Here is a 16,661-nt window from a genome sequence, read left to right on the forward strand (position 1 = left end):
AGGTGCAATTTGGAGTGTGTAAGACTGATTTTAATGCAGGCTCGCTGATACCGTAGAAATGCGCTAGCCTTGCCAACACGAAACTCTTCAAATATAAGAAAAGAAAAAATATCTCCAGAAATCAGCAACACTCTGGATAACTAGGAAATGAGGCCCTATGTCAAAAATCCTGAAATATCCCTTTAAGGTAGACTTTATTACACTTGAAGGAAAGTTTGCACTCTGCACTCACTCCGTTGGGCCACTTGCTAAAAGCACTTCAGCAAATAACTGGTGTGGTTTAGGGTAGGACCTATACTTAGCTGGCTGTGCATTTTAAATGAAAGTGTTCTGTTTGTCAGTGTAGTAGGAACAATACAATATACAGAAATATAATTGTAAGAAGCTGCATTCCAGAGTGTAAAGTGTTCCCATGTTCCTGTTAAAAAAAGGGGCAAGGGATGTTTTCTCTCACCAAAATAAAATAAAGAAACCAATATAAAACACACCAAAAATAGTCAGATGCATATGATATAAACAGGAAGTCAGAAGTCCTTTAGAGAGGAGGAGAATGTAAAGTAGCTTGTTGGCAAACGCTGAAAAACCTGATTACCGAATCATCTCCTGGAGGGAAAGCTGAGATCCACAAGCTCCTTACCTGCTTGAAATCCAAACTCACAAAAGCTGTATAATATGACAGAATAAAGCAGCGCCTCCCCCTACTTAGGATAATGCGAGCACATGAACAAAAGGGAAGGAAAGTGAGAGACAAGTCTGTAGCACACAACCCCCTGGGGCACACCGGAGATTTAGGGCATCCTTCAACCTGTCAGCATCACCATGGAAGTGGCCCCAGAGTGTGCCTGATGGCTGCGTGTGTGTGTGGGGGACAGGAAAAAGAAAGAAGACGGACCTAAACAACAGGGAATAGCCTCAAATTACTTCCACAATTCACAAACCTCACAGCCATCATCTCATCTAAATACATAGCAGGCAAATTGCTCAAATTATTATATTTTTTTCAAAATATCAATCTATCATTATTATTATCATTATTATTCCTATTTTTTCCTTTAAAGCTTATATAAAAAAGACGCAGCATGTAAATTACATTTCTTTGAGCACAATCTTCTAAAATGACATTAACATAATAGGGCTGTCCTGTAAGCCCATTGAGAGCCCAACGAACATAATCACATCTCTTTCTTTGCTCCAGAACCTTCCAAATTACTCAAATTGTGCGCTCTACATGTCTAACTTCCTGCCACAGCTAATCTGACAGCATCGCTCAAACACATGCCAAAAATTAGGCTTTGGCCAAATGGTTCCAAGAGTGTTTTCTAGTCATACAGCGACAGAAATGAGCCAAACTATGAGGTACAAATCATAGAGGGAAAAGGATTTCTCAGCTATGAGGTGTGTCCAAAAGCTTGGGTATAGCAGACAGTACTTTAAGAAGAAAGATTTTGTATTTCTGACAGCAATGGCAGCCAGGAAGTGAATCCTTATGAACTTAAGTATAAATAATCAATGTGCAGCTCTTTTTAAATCATCAATCAGATTCTGCCCCTGGAAAACACTTTGCAGTGTGAAAAATAGAAACACGATAACAACTTGATGTGTGTTAAAAATTATTTATTATTCGCCAATGAGCAGCCTCCTTCAGGGCAAAGTCTGGATTAGAAATGGTAAATTCATCAAAGGCTCACATCAATAAATAAAGTCAGAATTAGGCTGCCAAGAGGGACGTGCACACCTAATGAAGATGGAGAGTTGCTTTGTGTAACTGTGTGGGTCTTAGATGTATAACTGACAGATGGGGGTTGAGTCACACTGGTTTGGTACGGGATGATGAACAGTGGGAGATGCCAGCGTGATACCTCACCAAGAGGAAAGTCATATTTTTCACTTTATTGAGCTGATTTGTAAATAGCATGTAATCTTAGTAGTTTATAACTCATCCTGAGTTACCTGAGTTTGTGAATATGCCATACCTCAATCTCAGAACCTCAAGAATTCAGTCACTGGGACACATTACCTACTTTTAGGTAATGTTAAGTGGAGTATCTTCGTACATCAATTACCTGAGGCAGGTGCAAAAGAGATGAGGGAGAATCCCAGCATACATGAATAAAAACAACATTGCCTTCCTTGCAAAAATAGTTTATTTGGTAAGGTCAAATTGCTGAAGAGCTCCAGGTGACCTGTCTTAAGTAAGGTGTGGCTGGCCCCCAAAGGTGACCCTCTTAAAAGAACATTGGGCCAAAGATGGTTAACACACATTAAGCAGACATTAGAAAACGTAAATAAAATGCATACATCATATAAACATCCTGCCCTTGTTTACCCAAACCGTATAAAGGTTTACCCGTGAGTCAATTTCTCAGATTAAGGAGAATTTGCTACTCGGAAGATTTTATTGATCAAGCAACAATTATTAAAATGAGGTTTGAGCAACGAGGGTATCCCAAAAACCGGATAGATGATGTGTATCTACGGGTACTTAATAAGGCCAATTCTGAAGTATTAAAAAAGAGCATCACTCAATATTCTGCTCACACACCCGCCGAGTTTTATTTTTCAAAAGAGTGGCATATTCTGAAATCAGACCCTGAAATCTCCTCCATTTTAAACATTCTCTTTTTGTCAATAAAAGAGGTGAAAATCAATTCTAAACCTACATTAGCCTCACAAACATTGTTATGCCCTTTGCCCAATGGCAAATGTTCCCAATGTAACAATACAGTCAAAATAAATAATGTTGTTCATCCTCACACTGGAAACAAATACCAAATAAAAAGTGTAATCACATGCTCATCAATCCATGTTATCTGCATGTTATGGTGCCCTTGTGGTTTAGCTTATGTAGGTAAAACTGCAAGAGATTACCCAGTTGCTATGCAATTTAATGACTGATCATGATGCCTGTTCTCTGAGATTCTATTGAACATGTCCCCCCTCCACTCAGAGGAGATCATGATAAACTGTTCAAGCAAAGAGTCTGATTGGATCCACACTTTACACACCTAAAAGCCTCAACGACGAAATGAACTTGAGCATTGTTTTGTAGCCTGACTATACTGATCTTTTATTGTGTACTGTGGGCATGTTGTTTACATGTTAGGATGGATGCAGTTCCACCTGTTTTTTTGTTCTACTTCCATCCTGTAATCAGACGTACTGCTGTTTATATAATGTACAATATTTTATTTTTGCATTCTAATGTCTGTTTAATGTGTATTAATGGGTTGACCATTTTTGGCACGATGTCCTTTTAAGAGGGTCACCCTTGGGGGCCAGCCACACCCTACTTAAGACTGGTCACCTGGAGCTCTTCAGCAATGTGCCTGATGAAGGTCTCAGGACCAAAACGTTGACCTTATCCAAATAAACTATTTTTGCAAGGTTGGCAGTGTGCAGGAAGTATTGTTTTTATTTAAAAATCTTAAGTGACCTTCAACTATCTCTAACCTTAAAAAAAAAGAAAAGAAAAAGATTTGCTAGTGAACGGAACAGTCTGTACCACAAACCTGATTTAGCATATCAACACTGACTGTGGAAGGGAGATTTAATGACAGGTTTTAAAAAGAAAATTGCATTAGGGAGCGCAAACAGTTGACACATTGGATCAACATCCTCAGACAATGACGGATTTTCACGCCTGAGCAGCTCTCTCTCCAATCCCCCGAGACAATTATTGAAAATGCACACTGCACACGAGCCATCACGGCTAAACGTCTGACTGCTCCACCGCTCAGACGTGCACAAGTCTGCTCTTCTTTTAGCATCAGAAGGTCTTTATAAATTCATGACCCTGCTACGATCATCGTGCATGTATAACTGCCTCGGTGATGAGCAGTTTAAAGTGAAATACTAATATATTTAAACATATGCTAAAGAAAGAACAAAGCTTGCTAAAGTCAATAGTTCATCATCGTTATGTGAAGAAAGCTCTCCAGCAAAACCACCTTTCAAATTCAATGTTGTCATTTCTGTGTATACCCTATGAAAGAGAGTCTGGGTAAACTTTGTTCCATGGGAGCATTGATGTGAAAAGTGTGCAATACTGGCTAGTCAATACAAGGCAAGCCATGTTAAATCAGTATACTTACCCTGAACTTCTGAAAAACACACAGAGCCTGTTATTTTACATCCAATAGAACCAATATCTTTCTGGCCTTTGCTGGCAGAATAATTTGTTGCTTCTACAGTAGATCATAGTAAGTGCATGTATTCATTGCAGCAGTAGGCAATTAACTATGTACAATGAGGTCGAGGGGTAATTTGAAGAGGAAGGCCTTGCAGTAGCACAGGTAGTTTGAAGAAAAGTGCAGAAAACTTTGTTATATGGTGCACTATTCACGGGCTGATGAGGGAAAGAGGAGCGTGAAGATAAGTGACGCCAAACAAAAAACACTAGAAATCTGAAGTGTCCAAAATGACAGTCCATCAGTTAGAAAATGTTACCCTTTTCACCTGAAGTGTCTCATTACTAGAAAAGCTTTGACCACCATTCTCCTCCTGCTGATAAAGTGACTGCATGTGTTTGGGGGATGTTTGGCCCCAGGAACAGCTGGGCTCCACAAAAACCATCAAACTGCATCATTATGTCATCCAGCCAAGATTTCCACCTGGACATACAACAACAGGATCCAGCATAACTTCATCATAGATAAAACTGTTAGCCCGAGTCTTGATTACATACACAGCGTGTCTAACAAGAAGTCACCGTATCATAATTTCCACAACAGCATAATCTTTGAGAGAGAAATGAAAACATGCAGACTTTTGGATGAGTTGTAACTGTTTTGGGATTTGCAAATTATATTTCTAGGATTCAGTTCGATTCTGTGTTTCCAGAGGCATTAACATTTGAGAGAAGACAGAATTACGAAATGCTAAACAAACAATTAAAAGAAGCAGATGCACTTCAGAACAAGCTTGTATTGGTCTAAACTACAGGGTTAGTGGTTTAAACCACAATAAGAGCCCATGGAGACAGGATATTTCATTATCTGGGATAACATAATTGCAGTCTTTCCTAATTGCCACCAAATGATGGTTTCAACTCAATTGCAATTGTTGGTGCAGCAAAATCAGATCAACTGATCTTGAAACAAGTTTAAGTGTCCAACTTTCCATTTTGACTGACTGACACACCAAAGCAGTTTTGCTCTTCAAAAATAGTTCATATTCATTTAAAAAAGGAATGCAATTACTTTCAAGTACTTTAACCTCACAACTTCAAATGAGCTTATTGCTTTAAGAATTCTGACCTGAATTCACTTCTTTTAGAGGAGTGTTTTGTGTCTGGCTCCTACACCTGCCTCTTCTCCCTGAGGCTCTGCACAGCTGGGAACCGCTACTGCAAAGACTTCAAGTGTCATGTACAAATCATGACAGGGATCTCTGTGAACAGCCAACTCTATTCAACTTCCCAGAAGTGCCAGAAGTGCCTTGCTTTTAGGAGAATAACACAAAGTCTGAAGATTTGCATAATAATACGCACACTTATTTGAGTTTTGAAATGTCACATAGCCTGAAAGCTTTTTGACAACATGTTGATATATTTAAGTCGGCAGATTCTTTAGACAAAATCAATAACAGTAGATGGTAAAAGCAGGAGTCTGAGAGATGAACATAGGACATTGTGTTAGTCTGACCATTAAAGACTGCCAATAATTCCAAATGTAGAGGGATAAGAAACCTCCAACGTGCATCATATTGATAAGCAAGACAGAGCATAAGGTGCTTCCTAAGAGATGGCTTTATACGCACGTTGATGAGTGACATCATGCGCACGTGCTCCTGAACCAGGGCGCCGAAGGACAAAAGAACAGCACATCCTTTCATACTCCATTGTGAATCAGCTGAAATGTTTTGACAAAAGAACATGCTTAATATAATCAAATCAATTTGGTCAACACATGCACAGCACTGTTGGCTGCACTTGACAAAAGAAGGAAGGGGCATAAGTTCCTTAGGTTTCAATCAGATTAAACACGGAGAAAGATGACAGCGATTAGGATATGAGACTGAATAACCGTCCCATGATTGAAATAGCTCACTTAGAGGTAAGAAAATAAATATATTGTCCAAATTGTGGGGATGGTTTATCCTACCTAGGTGTAACAAATGTGGCTGTCGTTTTATCATGCGCAAACCTGAAAAGACTCACATGCTCACAACGGCATTAGAAGACTTTTATTGGTCATAATTCATGTCTGGCGCACAGAATGTAGTAGGAGATTCTTCCCCCAGAGTCACTGGTGGTGATAGAGGATGAGGGCTGAGGCTTCGAGCAGGGGTGAGGTCAGGTGGTGGAGGGGCGGAGGAGGGGCGCAGCACAGCCGGGATATGGCTGAACAATAATAGATTGGATGATTACCGAGGTGCAGCCGGAGATGAGGCGAAGAATAATGTGCTGCAAGTAGGTTACGCTTAAACTTCATTACAAATATAGTAATATCCTCTTTGTTTAATGTTTTTATTTGGCCTCAGTGCTAACCATGCCTTAATCATGTATTTTTTATTATTGGTCTTGATAATTACTACATTTGGCGTTGGTGCGTGAGTATTAGTTACAGACTGTGGTTATTACATGGAAATTGAATCTGATTTTCCACAGCTAATGTTTCAGGTGCTTATAAACATACATGTTAATCCTGGAATGTAACGGCTTGTTGCTCTTCACATAAACACCATATTTAGGGGCAGATTTCTCACAGTGCTGCTATATTTAGATCCGGTGTGTGGGCCTCACAGTAACACGCAGCTTATGACAACATTCATCAAAACATGACATAAACAAAACTCCCACCAGAATTGAGAGGAGGACCCTTAACATGACACCCACACCCTAATCACTGAGCTGCATTACTTCTATCATCTGTTTTCTCTGTCTGTGATGCGCCGCAGCAATGACAGTGAATCAAGCTTTACCAGGTGTGCGTGGTTGGTGTCTATGGGACAAATTACAACAAATTATTCGTCAATTTAAAAGTTACGATATAATATATACTGTATCATTGTTCAATTAAAAACATGCAAATTATAGCAAGTATGTTCACTTTTGTAAACAAATGTAGTGGACTGCATCTGAATTACCACAGAATCTGAGTGCACACTTTGAATTCAAATAGAGGGTAAGTGAATGTTGTGTACTTCTGATTCTATAACGTACACACCAACCTGTACTACGGTACTGTAACAATGATGATGGAAGAATGAATCTTGCAAAAAGATGTATTTTTTATGTGATATTGAGGGCAGGACAGATAAGTGGTACTTCACAACATAATGCCACAGCTAGCGTCACCATTATGCTACTCTTGCAGCAGCCTGTTTGAAGCACCGCAGCTGTGATGGTAGAAATCGCTTGAAGCTGCTCATGAGTTCTTCACAGAGACATGAGTGTTTGTTTTTTGTCTGAGAACCTACCGGCCTCTCCTATGCAGTCCTCTATATATTGTGCATTGTACATTTGAAGATGAGCCCAAAGGTGAAAAGAAAATCGTGATGTTTAACAATCTTCAACAGCCGTCCATCAAAATGCCACCATACTGAAGAGAAGCTATATGTTTCGTTATATTCAGCAAGACTTGCGGGATCAGGGCTAACAGCGACTATGAAGAAGCAGGCATGTTATGTATGTCCCTGGTGGATACATGTACAGGGCGACCAATAATCATAGCAGCCTGGAGATAGGTTGGTCAGCTAGCTTTGATCTTTCACGCTATGGACCTGCCACACAATTAAAAATACAATTAAGAGTGTAAAATGTGTGGATAAAACTGTGAAGACCATAGTAATAAAGCGAGGGGGTACACAAACAATAGAAACCTGAGTTATATGATAAATCCTAGGGAAATATGCATAAGTTGCCAGAAGATAAAATAAAAATATATGCTAAATACTATAAAATAAGATATACAGTGACCTCATACCTGTAAAACATTTCTATATGTTATGTGACAGTCTGATATTCATTACCTACGGTACAAACAAATTCTCATATGCATGTGTGACCTACTTTCCAATGATTCAATAATTCGCCACTCAAAATGAAAATAAAGCACAGTTGAGAACGTGACTGTTGCTCACAAAAATGATTGGCAGAAAGACACCCCAAGAGCCACATGGCCACATAAACAAACCAGCGGCTATAACTACAAGGCAAAGAAGTATTTTAGCAGCAAACTGCCAGTCCAGTTACACAGCACAGATCTGTTTCCATCCGAATCTTAATGACGGAATCAAAGCGATTGTGATTTTTACAGTTTGTCAGTCAGTGTTTAACCTGTCTATGACACTAGGGGTAGCATGTAGTATTTCACCTCCCCACAGTAAACAACACCTGCAGCTCTCTATATTTATATCTATATTTTTGACAAATGTAGTAATAGTTCCTCAGCTCCAAGACAAGACATTTTACGTGTGGTTCACAGAGTGGTGTCAGGATCTTGGCCCAAGATTTAAGTTTTCTTTAAGCGCATGTTCTGCACTGAGGTGTGCTATTTTTGGATGATGACCTTGATCAATCCTTAAGTCGCTCACAATGGGTCTCCAAGATGGCCGCCATAACAAACACAAGCCACTAAAAAACATGTTTAAGCTTGAATAAACTCGAGCAGTATGAACTGTACCTGAACCCACTGCATCGCATTTACTGGATTTCCCATAGAATTGCAAAGACTATGACCTCAGTATCCCCCGTTCGAACTTTTCCACTGGGTCAGCCAGGACAGCACTCATACATTCTGTCTATGGTAGTCCAAAGGAGAACACCATGCTTCCCTGTGCGAGCCTTGTGAGTGCAGAGGTATTGTTAGACATCCATCACAGATTTATCAGATCAGGCCGATATCCCGCAGCTCTTGTGCTGATGAGATTAGGTGCCAATATTCTCTAAGCAGAGTCCATTCAGCTGCAGCACGGACGTGACAAATACCTGGTAGATTCTACGTTTTCAGGCAGTAAACCCGGCTGGTACTCCTTAATTAGAAGACATCTGCTCCGTATCGCTGAGTGAAAATACTTCACACACAAATGTTGAATGTTGGACCAAAGCACTAAAGGTCTTTCAATATCAGCATGTTTTTCTCCTCCCCCGGTAAGCACTGGTTTTGTAAAGAGCATTCAAGGAAGTGAATGTTCCTCTTTGTGGCTGCAATCAAGACTTTTGTGTTTACTTTGACAGGGCACAATGTATTCATAAAATGCAATTAAAGGTAATAATAACACAGGAAGGCTGATTTTTGTCTTTGAATATTGAATAAACTGTGGTAAAGAGAAGGTAGCTGTACCCTTCCTTTATTAGGTTAGGTAACATGTTAAAATCAAATATTCGTGTTACTGGTTTATGGTTTTTTTTTTTAACAGTGCAAGTTTGCAACCCAAGATAATTCAACCAAAAGTCAAAATTAGAGTAGATATAAGGAAGATATTTTAAAAAACAATAAAAAGACCTTGATCCAAAAAAAAAAGGAAGATATTTTTGTAAATCTTCCCACAGTTATAGTAGAATAAGGCAGTTATGATCAAATTGTACTGATAGATTATAATCTAGTGTTTCTTCCAATTTCCTCTTTCAGAAAGTGTCGATGTGTTTTATACACATTGCTATGCCAGTTATAGCCCTCTTCTTGTTAAGGACTGCGACATAACAACAGGTAATAACAATAGAGATTGCTACAGTATATCCATATTTGCTTCTTAGAGAACAGGCACTCGTGGAGGATAATGGTCGGGATAAGTATTCCACTTATTCCCTGATGAGTGCCCTGTGGGATAGTGAAATGGGCCAGCAGTGGAAATCTTTTCAAGTGTGGCTATTTCTGGACACTCTGACAACTGAATAAAATACCCCAAAAACATCTGGCAGACACATAGATAGTGAATTGGTTAAATCATTTAGAGTCAATGACTATTTCATAGACCTTTCTGTTGCTTTAGCTCGATTGCTGCAGTGGGTCATTTTGTCAAAATCCTATTGTGTTTTTTTATTCAGCAACGCAATTTATTCATCAAAGGGCTATTTGAGATTTTAAATATTATAATTTTTGTCTGTCTATTTATCTGCTGCCTAGCATGCCTACGCCGCCCATTTACTCACAACCCTCTCCATTTATCTGGGCATGCATGCACAGACTCACCTCTTGCGTCGAAAAACTCCTCATCAGAGCTGTCCACAGATTCTTGTGCAATATTCTGCAGATACCAATGCGTGCCGCTGTGCTTCCGCATACCTGTAAAAGAGACAATTCAATTCAGTGTCCATCAAATAGAAAGTGTTCAGTGAATAGTTTTGAGTTTGAGGGGTGATTTGTGAAAGCCACAGGGGCAAATAGATGTTCTCAGGACTATTACAGCAGGAGGTTTTTTAGTGGAGGCAATGACCAGGAAAAGTAAAAGTATTTTTTACTACGATTTAAAACAAGAACTGGGTTGCAAAGGGATTTTGAGAAGGTCACAACCAAACACTTGAGCAAATATTGTATACGTTTGAGATTGGAAATAATTTGTCTCAATTTGTGATGGATTAATGTTGCAGTTCAAAGTGCTAAATGCAGCATCATTTATTCATTCCCTACACATGATGGCATGAGTCATTACTGTAGCCACAGCTGCTCAGGAGCTGACTGAAAACAGGATTCTAATCTGTGCAAACAATGGTTCATTATCATCAACCATGCTCTCACCCACCATCACATGTACATGGACAGGGTGGGTGAAGTGTTTTGCCCAAGGGCCTAATGAACAGGTGGGAACAGGTGGAAGTGACATAAGTTGGATCTGTAGACCAGTTTCCCAACCACCCTTGAGGGCACTTGGCATTATTATGGCACGGCAACGGAGCTTAAATAATTAAGAAACTAAAACTAAGACTAAAACTTGCATCGTCACATTTGTACGACGCATCTCGTCCGATTTGGTACAGTGCATTATTAACTTACACCCCTAGTGAAAAGCTTCTCAATTATTTGGAAGTAAAAGACTTATGCAAGACAAACATGGTTGATCACCACTGCATGGATAAACGCACAGAGCCACAAAGCAATTATAATGAAAAAGCAGGTTATATAAGGTAGAGGTCAACCGATATATCTGCCGGCTGAACAAAACATATGGGTACTTCATATTATTGACTATCAGCCGATATTTAGTCGATAAAAGTCCGATATCTCCGGAACCTAAAGTGATGGCGACTTCCCGTTTTTTGCACTGGAAAGAACTCAGGTCTTTAAAGTGAACCTTCCCACAAACTCCTAGGCCTCAGGGGAACTGAGGAACATCACGGTGAAAATCACAAGTCACAAGTTTGTACCCCTCAGATCCTATTTTATATATTCTATGTTGCAAACTTTTGCTTATACAACAACCTCTAATACAAGCAAGACAAGACATAATCAGATAATGACGATTTTGTTCATTTAAATTCACCCCTCACCTTTTGTGTTCACGGCTGAGCAGCCACAAATCCAAGCATTCTCCAGGGACCTGTCAACACAGGCTGCACTGACAAAACAGCAATGGTGACTGAGCTGAGGACTATTACGTCTATAAGCAGCACTGCCACTTACACAGAGCATGTGGGTATCTTTCTGATGTGAAGCATTTCTCCATTAGGCAATTGATCCACAAACCATAACGGCATTTTCCAAAATTACATCTGAAAGCAGGAAAATATAACTTCACTTTCATTCCAGTAGGATGCTTTTGGCAAGAGAAGTTTTGTAAATCTATATTAGAACGTTCCAGCTGTGGTATATTACGGGAAAACAACTGATTTATGTTTATGTCACAAGCCACTAAAATTGCTCTTTCTATGGCCTCTGACACAGTTGCTAACAATATATTTACAATTTAATCATTACATCCTGATTATCTTGCTAACAAAACAACTAACAAGCAAACTCACATAGGTCACTTGTGATTATTTGGTAAGTATTTTTTGCCATCAGAGAACTGTTCGTCTCAAGTAAAGGGCATGCGTGCAGAGAAGCAGAGGCCAGCCCAGAATGCCTCAACCGCAACACAATATTTTCACCTCAGTATGTGGCTTTACTTGATTGTGGGCTTACGGCGTTGTCCCGGTCCTCCTGTGGTGATGCCAGCCCTGCATCAGGCCGATACTTTGACAAACAAAAACACTTGATACCCCAAACCGCTGTCAAACTGCTCTCTCCATAAGAGGTCCTAAGTGCTCAGGTCTGGCCCTATAAAGCTTTTAAAGAGGTTGAGAAGCAGTCCGGGAGATTGCCCCACTTACGTTTTTCTTCCTACCTCCCACTGGTTTCCAAATAGCTCTTTCAACACATAAATAAACAAAAAGAGCAATAAATGAATAAATACATCTAAAAACTATATTAAACAAACAAAAAAGCTTGATGTCTATAGGAGGTGGAAATGTGCTGTATACATTGTGACTGTTTCCAATCATGTCTAGTGATATTATTGTACAATTTATACACAAACCATCTTCTCTCTTCAAATGAACCTAAAGTGAGATGAGATGAATCATGGCCCTTTGGTTCAAATAAAAGGTTGCTCACATCCAACAAGCTTCAAAGACAACACACTGTTACTTGTTGTGCTTCATCTCCACCCTCTTTCATCTGTTTCTGTCCATTACCCACTTCCAGCAGCGTTTACAGAGAGGCCGACAGTCGGTTGAAATGTCGCGCTGACAGCACTCATAACCACAACAGCTCCAAAACAATCACAGGTTACGGCCCCTCTATCTGCGACCCGTGGACCGTGTGGGGAGGTAATGCTAGGCTTGACCAAGAGGACAAGGAAAAGCCAGACGTGTTGACATTCAGTGGGAAGATAACGTGACTTTACATTTGTATTGCTGCATGGAGAGCAGCCGTGAATGGGTTTGTTCAAAAACCGTCTATTCATTTAGGGAACCATATGTTTACATACACTTTATAAAAAGACACATATGCATTTTTTCTCACTGTCTGACATGAAACAAAATGTATAATTTTAAAAAATATTTATTTTTGTCAAATGTCAGAAGAATGATGAGAGAAAGAAGTTGTTGTTTTTTTTTAATGTTTTTGTTACTTTTTACAAAGTCAGAAGTTTACATACACTAAGATAACTATACCTTTAAACTATTTGGGATAGCCCAAATGATGATGTCATGTCCTTGGAAGCACAAGCCTGGTTCATCCTTGACCAGTCATCATACAGATCAGAAAGAAGGCGGGCTCTGTGTCCCAGAGATGAACATGCTGTGGTCTAAAATGTGAATATCAACCAAATGCAAAATACCTGGTGAAGATGCTGAACCTGGTAAGAGTTTGTCATTATCCACAGTGAAACAAGTCCTGTATCCAGAGCCAGTTTTTCCTATATGCAAACTACGCAAGATGCGTAAGGGCCCCCGCAGCCGCAAGGGCCCCACATCTCAGTCAAACTAAGGTGTTGTTTTACTGATCAACGCATTGTTACGGGGACAGGCTCTATGACAGCACGCACTCACTCTCCGCCTACTTTGCCACATGTAACACTATAACGGAGCTGTCTGATGAAGTGAATGAGCAGGAGAGACCTATCGCCTTCCCCGGTCACTTCCAAAGCTGTCTCCCGGTGCTCGCTTCGCCTCATGCGCGGCTCCTCCACGGCTGCACGTCACCCGTGTGCGGACTCTGAGCGGCAGGGCCATACTCTCATTTAAACTCACTTCTTATTGTGTCTGGTGAGTCTAGAGTATCAGGACTGTAGTTTGGCGAGTAGACGAGAGTAAAAAGCCTTTATGTTTAAAAGTGGAGTTAAATCCACATGGTTCTCATGAGCACAGTAACATACAGTAACTCTGGTTCTCCGAATGTGCACAGTCTAAAATGAATTGTGCTACTCACAGGCTAGTTCTCAGTGGTCAGACAGAAATAAACGTCAGGTGCAGGTGTCAGTTTTAAATCAGTGGTTACCAAACTGTGGGTCAGGGACCAGAGGTGAGAGAATGTGACCATTTACCATTCACCATTTTAATAAGTGGGGGAAATAGACTAGTAGTAGTCCTAAATCCCAGTCTGACAGTGGCTTAGTGGTTAGTGGTTCTCACACGGTGGGGCAGAATTGAGGTCATTATGTCCCCCTTCCGCCCTGCTCTACTGCACAGTGAAGTGTTTTTGATCGTAAATGGATTCACTCTTCATCGAATGACCATGGGATGCGAACTGTAGGGCCCCCGTGCTGAGGGGGCACTCTGCCAGGAAGAAGTCCTTACTCCAAAAGAAACACTAAAAAGCCAGTTTGGGTTTGCAAATAAAAAAGGGCAAAGACTTAAATTTTTTGAGACATATCCTGTGGTCTGACGAAAAACAAGAAGAAGCATTTTTTGGCCATAATGACCAGCGTCACAAAGGGGAATCTTGAAAGCCTGAGAACACCATCCCAACTGTGAAATACAGGAGTGGCAGCATCATGCTGTGGGGTTCTTTCGCTGCAGGAGGGACTGATGCATTTGACAAAATTTCACAAAACAGATGACATCATGAAGAAAAAGCATTATGTGGAAATATTGGAGCAACATCTCAAGACATCAGTCAGGGAGTTAAAGCTTGGGCGCAGATGGGTCTTTCAAATGGACAATTTCCGAAGCATATGGCCAATACTGGTTACAAAGTAAATGTTTTGAAGTGGTCATCACAAAGTCCTGATTCAATGCAAGTGAAAATGTATGGGCAGAGCTGGAAAGGCATGTGCACGCAAGGTAGCGAACAAATGTGGCTCAGTTTCACCAGTTCTGTTTGGAGGAATGGACCAGAATTCCTGCCAACTATTGTGAAAAGCGTTTGACCCAAAATATACAGTATAAAGGAAATGTATGTAAATGTTTGGTTTTGTAAAAAGTAACAAGAATATTTCTAAAAAATTCTATTTAAAATTCTACTTGACCAAAAAAAAAAGTTAATTCTGGTTTCATGTCAGACAGTGAGAAAAAAATGCAAATGAATCTTTTTATAAAGTGTATGTTAACATATGGTTCCCGCTGTAAATACGAGGCTACATAATGTGTAACAAATGTATTATTTTAAAGCTTAGGTATATTTAGCTCAGGTATAGATGTTCAGTTGCACATGAGATCAGTAAATAAACAGCATCTTGAAAGGAAAAATGTAAAAGTTGCTTTAGAAGAATGTGTTTGTAATACCCCTGCTGCAATGAAGCTGTCACATCCAACAGCTCACCGGTCAATTAAATTATTTCAGCAGGGCAACACTCAGATCAAACTACAAAAAGTCATTCATTGTCCCTTAAAATTTAACACAAGATCACATTCAAAGGCAGTTTATCTGAGAAAGCCAGAGGAAGTCCCCGGTGTGGTATAAGGCCTTAAGCAGATTACCACCTTTTGGCACTGAAACACAATTACACAGGCTTTATACTACAGACTTATTGGGCTGCATCTGTCACTTTTCTCTCAGCTGCTCAATGGCCCACTGGGTTTTCTAAGGCCTCTGTCAGCCAACATTAGCTTCTTATCCAAGATCCAGCTCAGCAAAAGGTGTGAGAGACTCTATCTACTTTAACTTCAAAGTAGCCAGGTGTGCAGTGATTTATAGCATTTGTTTGTAAGCTCCCACTCCCAAACAGCACCTCTCTTTATGTTCACTTCCAATTCATTACAGAACAGTTGGCTGGAGGTGGAGACAATTGGAGTTTGGAGCTAAATAATTATTTCACACAAGTCTTACCAGATTAAAGTGATAGTCTGTAAGGTTGCAAAGAAAGGAGAGAGTGAAATTTGAAAGTAAACAATCAGATTTCCCCCATAACCTGCTGATTGGACCACAAAGCCATTCCTCCTTTGCAAATCAGTCTTCTGATTTGCAAAATCAGAAGCGTGAGAACAAATTTCCAAAAGTAATGATCAAACACTGTTTCCTCCTGATTGGACCTGACAGGCCGGTTCACGGGCAAGCTTGTCTTATTGGTCAAAGTGATGGCACCTTATGCAGACCCAGATCTTACAGACTATCACTTTAAAGAGACTAGATGCAAGTTGGTCATTTTACACTCACTACTGCCACCTCAGGTCTTAGTCGTAACTGCAGGTTCTATATTAAGCTTGTGCATGAGGCACTTTGGACCCGAAGAAACACCTTTTTGAGTGATAGTGCAGGATTTCAGAGGCAGTTGTGGTGAACAGGTCTGAGCTTATTCTACACATTAGGACATGGCTGGAACATGTAAGGGGAGGAAAATACTTAGTTTAAACTCTGTATAGTCCCTTTAAGACATAGCATTGTAGTTTTCCAAAACATTATGTAGTTCAAGGGTTTGGCATTTTGGACGTTTTTCATCCAAGGAGCTTTGTCAGTGGCACTAATGGTTTTAGTTTTGGTCAGTAGACCTTTAAGTCTCCAAAGTGGTTGAACAACCCATTTTTGTTTGAAAAGAACTACTCTCAACAAGTAGTTCTTGTCAACAATGTAAAGACAAAAAAAAAAATGAAAGTTGAAAACCTATAGTGATAATTAAACCACCTTTTATTTTTCCTGTTTGCCTTGATATGTGTGCTTTATGATACTCAATACACTACAAGAGACACATTTTCCATTTCAATAATCAAATGATTGCACCTTAAATAACCCTGTCATTGTTTATTCATCATAGTATTACTCATTGAGCCTCTCGGTCAGGAGAGCATTAGTTTGGGGAGA

The 16,661-nt window shown here is 39.9% G+C and overlaps 1 protein-coding gene across 3 annotated transcripts in view; it reads right to left on the minus strand.

The window, feature by feature from the left end:
* pitpnm3 (PITPNM family member 3) overlaps positions 1–16,661 on the minus strand; it is a 70,924-nt gene that overhangs the window by 42,233 nt on the left and 12,030 nt on the right. For all 3 annotated transcript variants that reach the window (XM_079556994.1, XM_079556993.1, XM_079556995.1), the window contains one exon: positions 10,134–10,226. In XM_079556994.1, the coding sequence (XP_079413120.1) occupies positions 10,134–10,226 (93 nt within the window). The remainder of the gene's footprint in view (positions 1–10,133; positions 10,227–16,661) is intronic.

This window comes from Gobius niger (genome assembly GCF_951799975.1).
Source record: "Gobius niger genome assembly, chromosome: 1".
Classification (NCBI taxonomy): domain Eukaryota; kingdom Metazoa; phylum Chordata; class Actinopteri; order Gobiiformes; family Gobiidae; genus Gobius; species Gobius niger.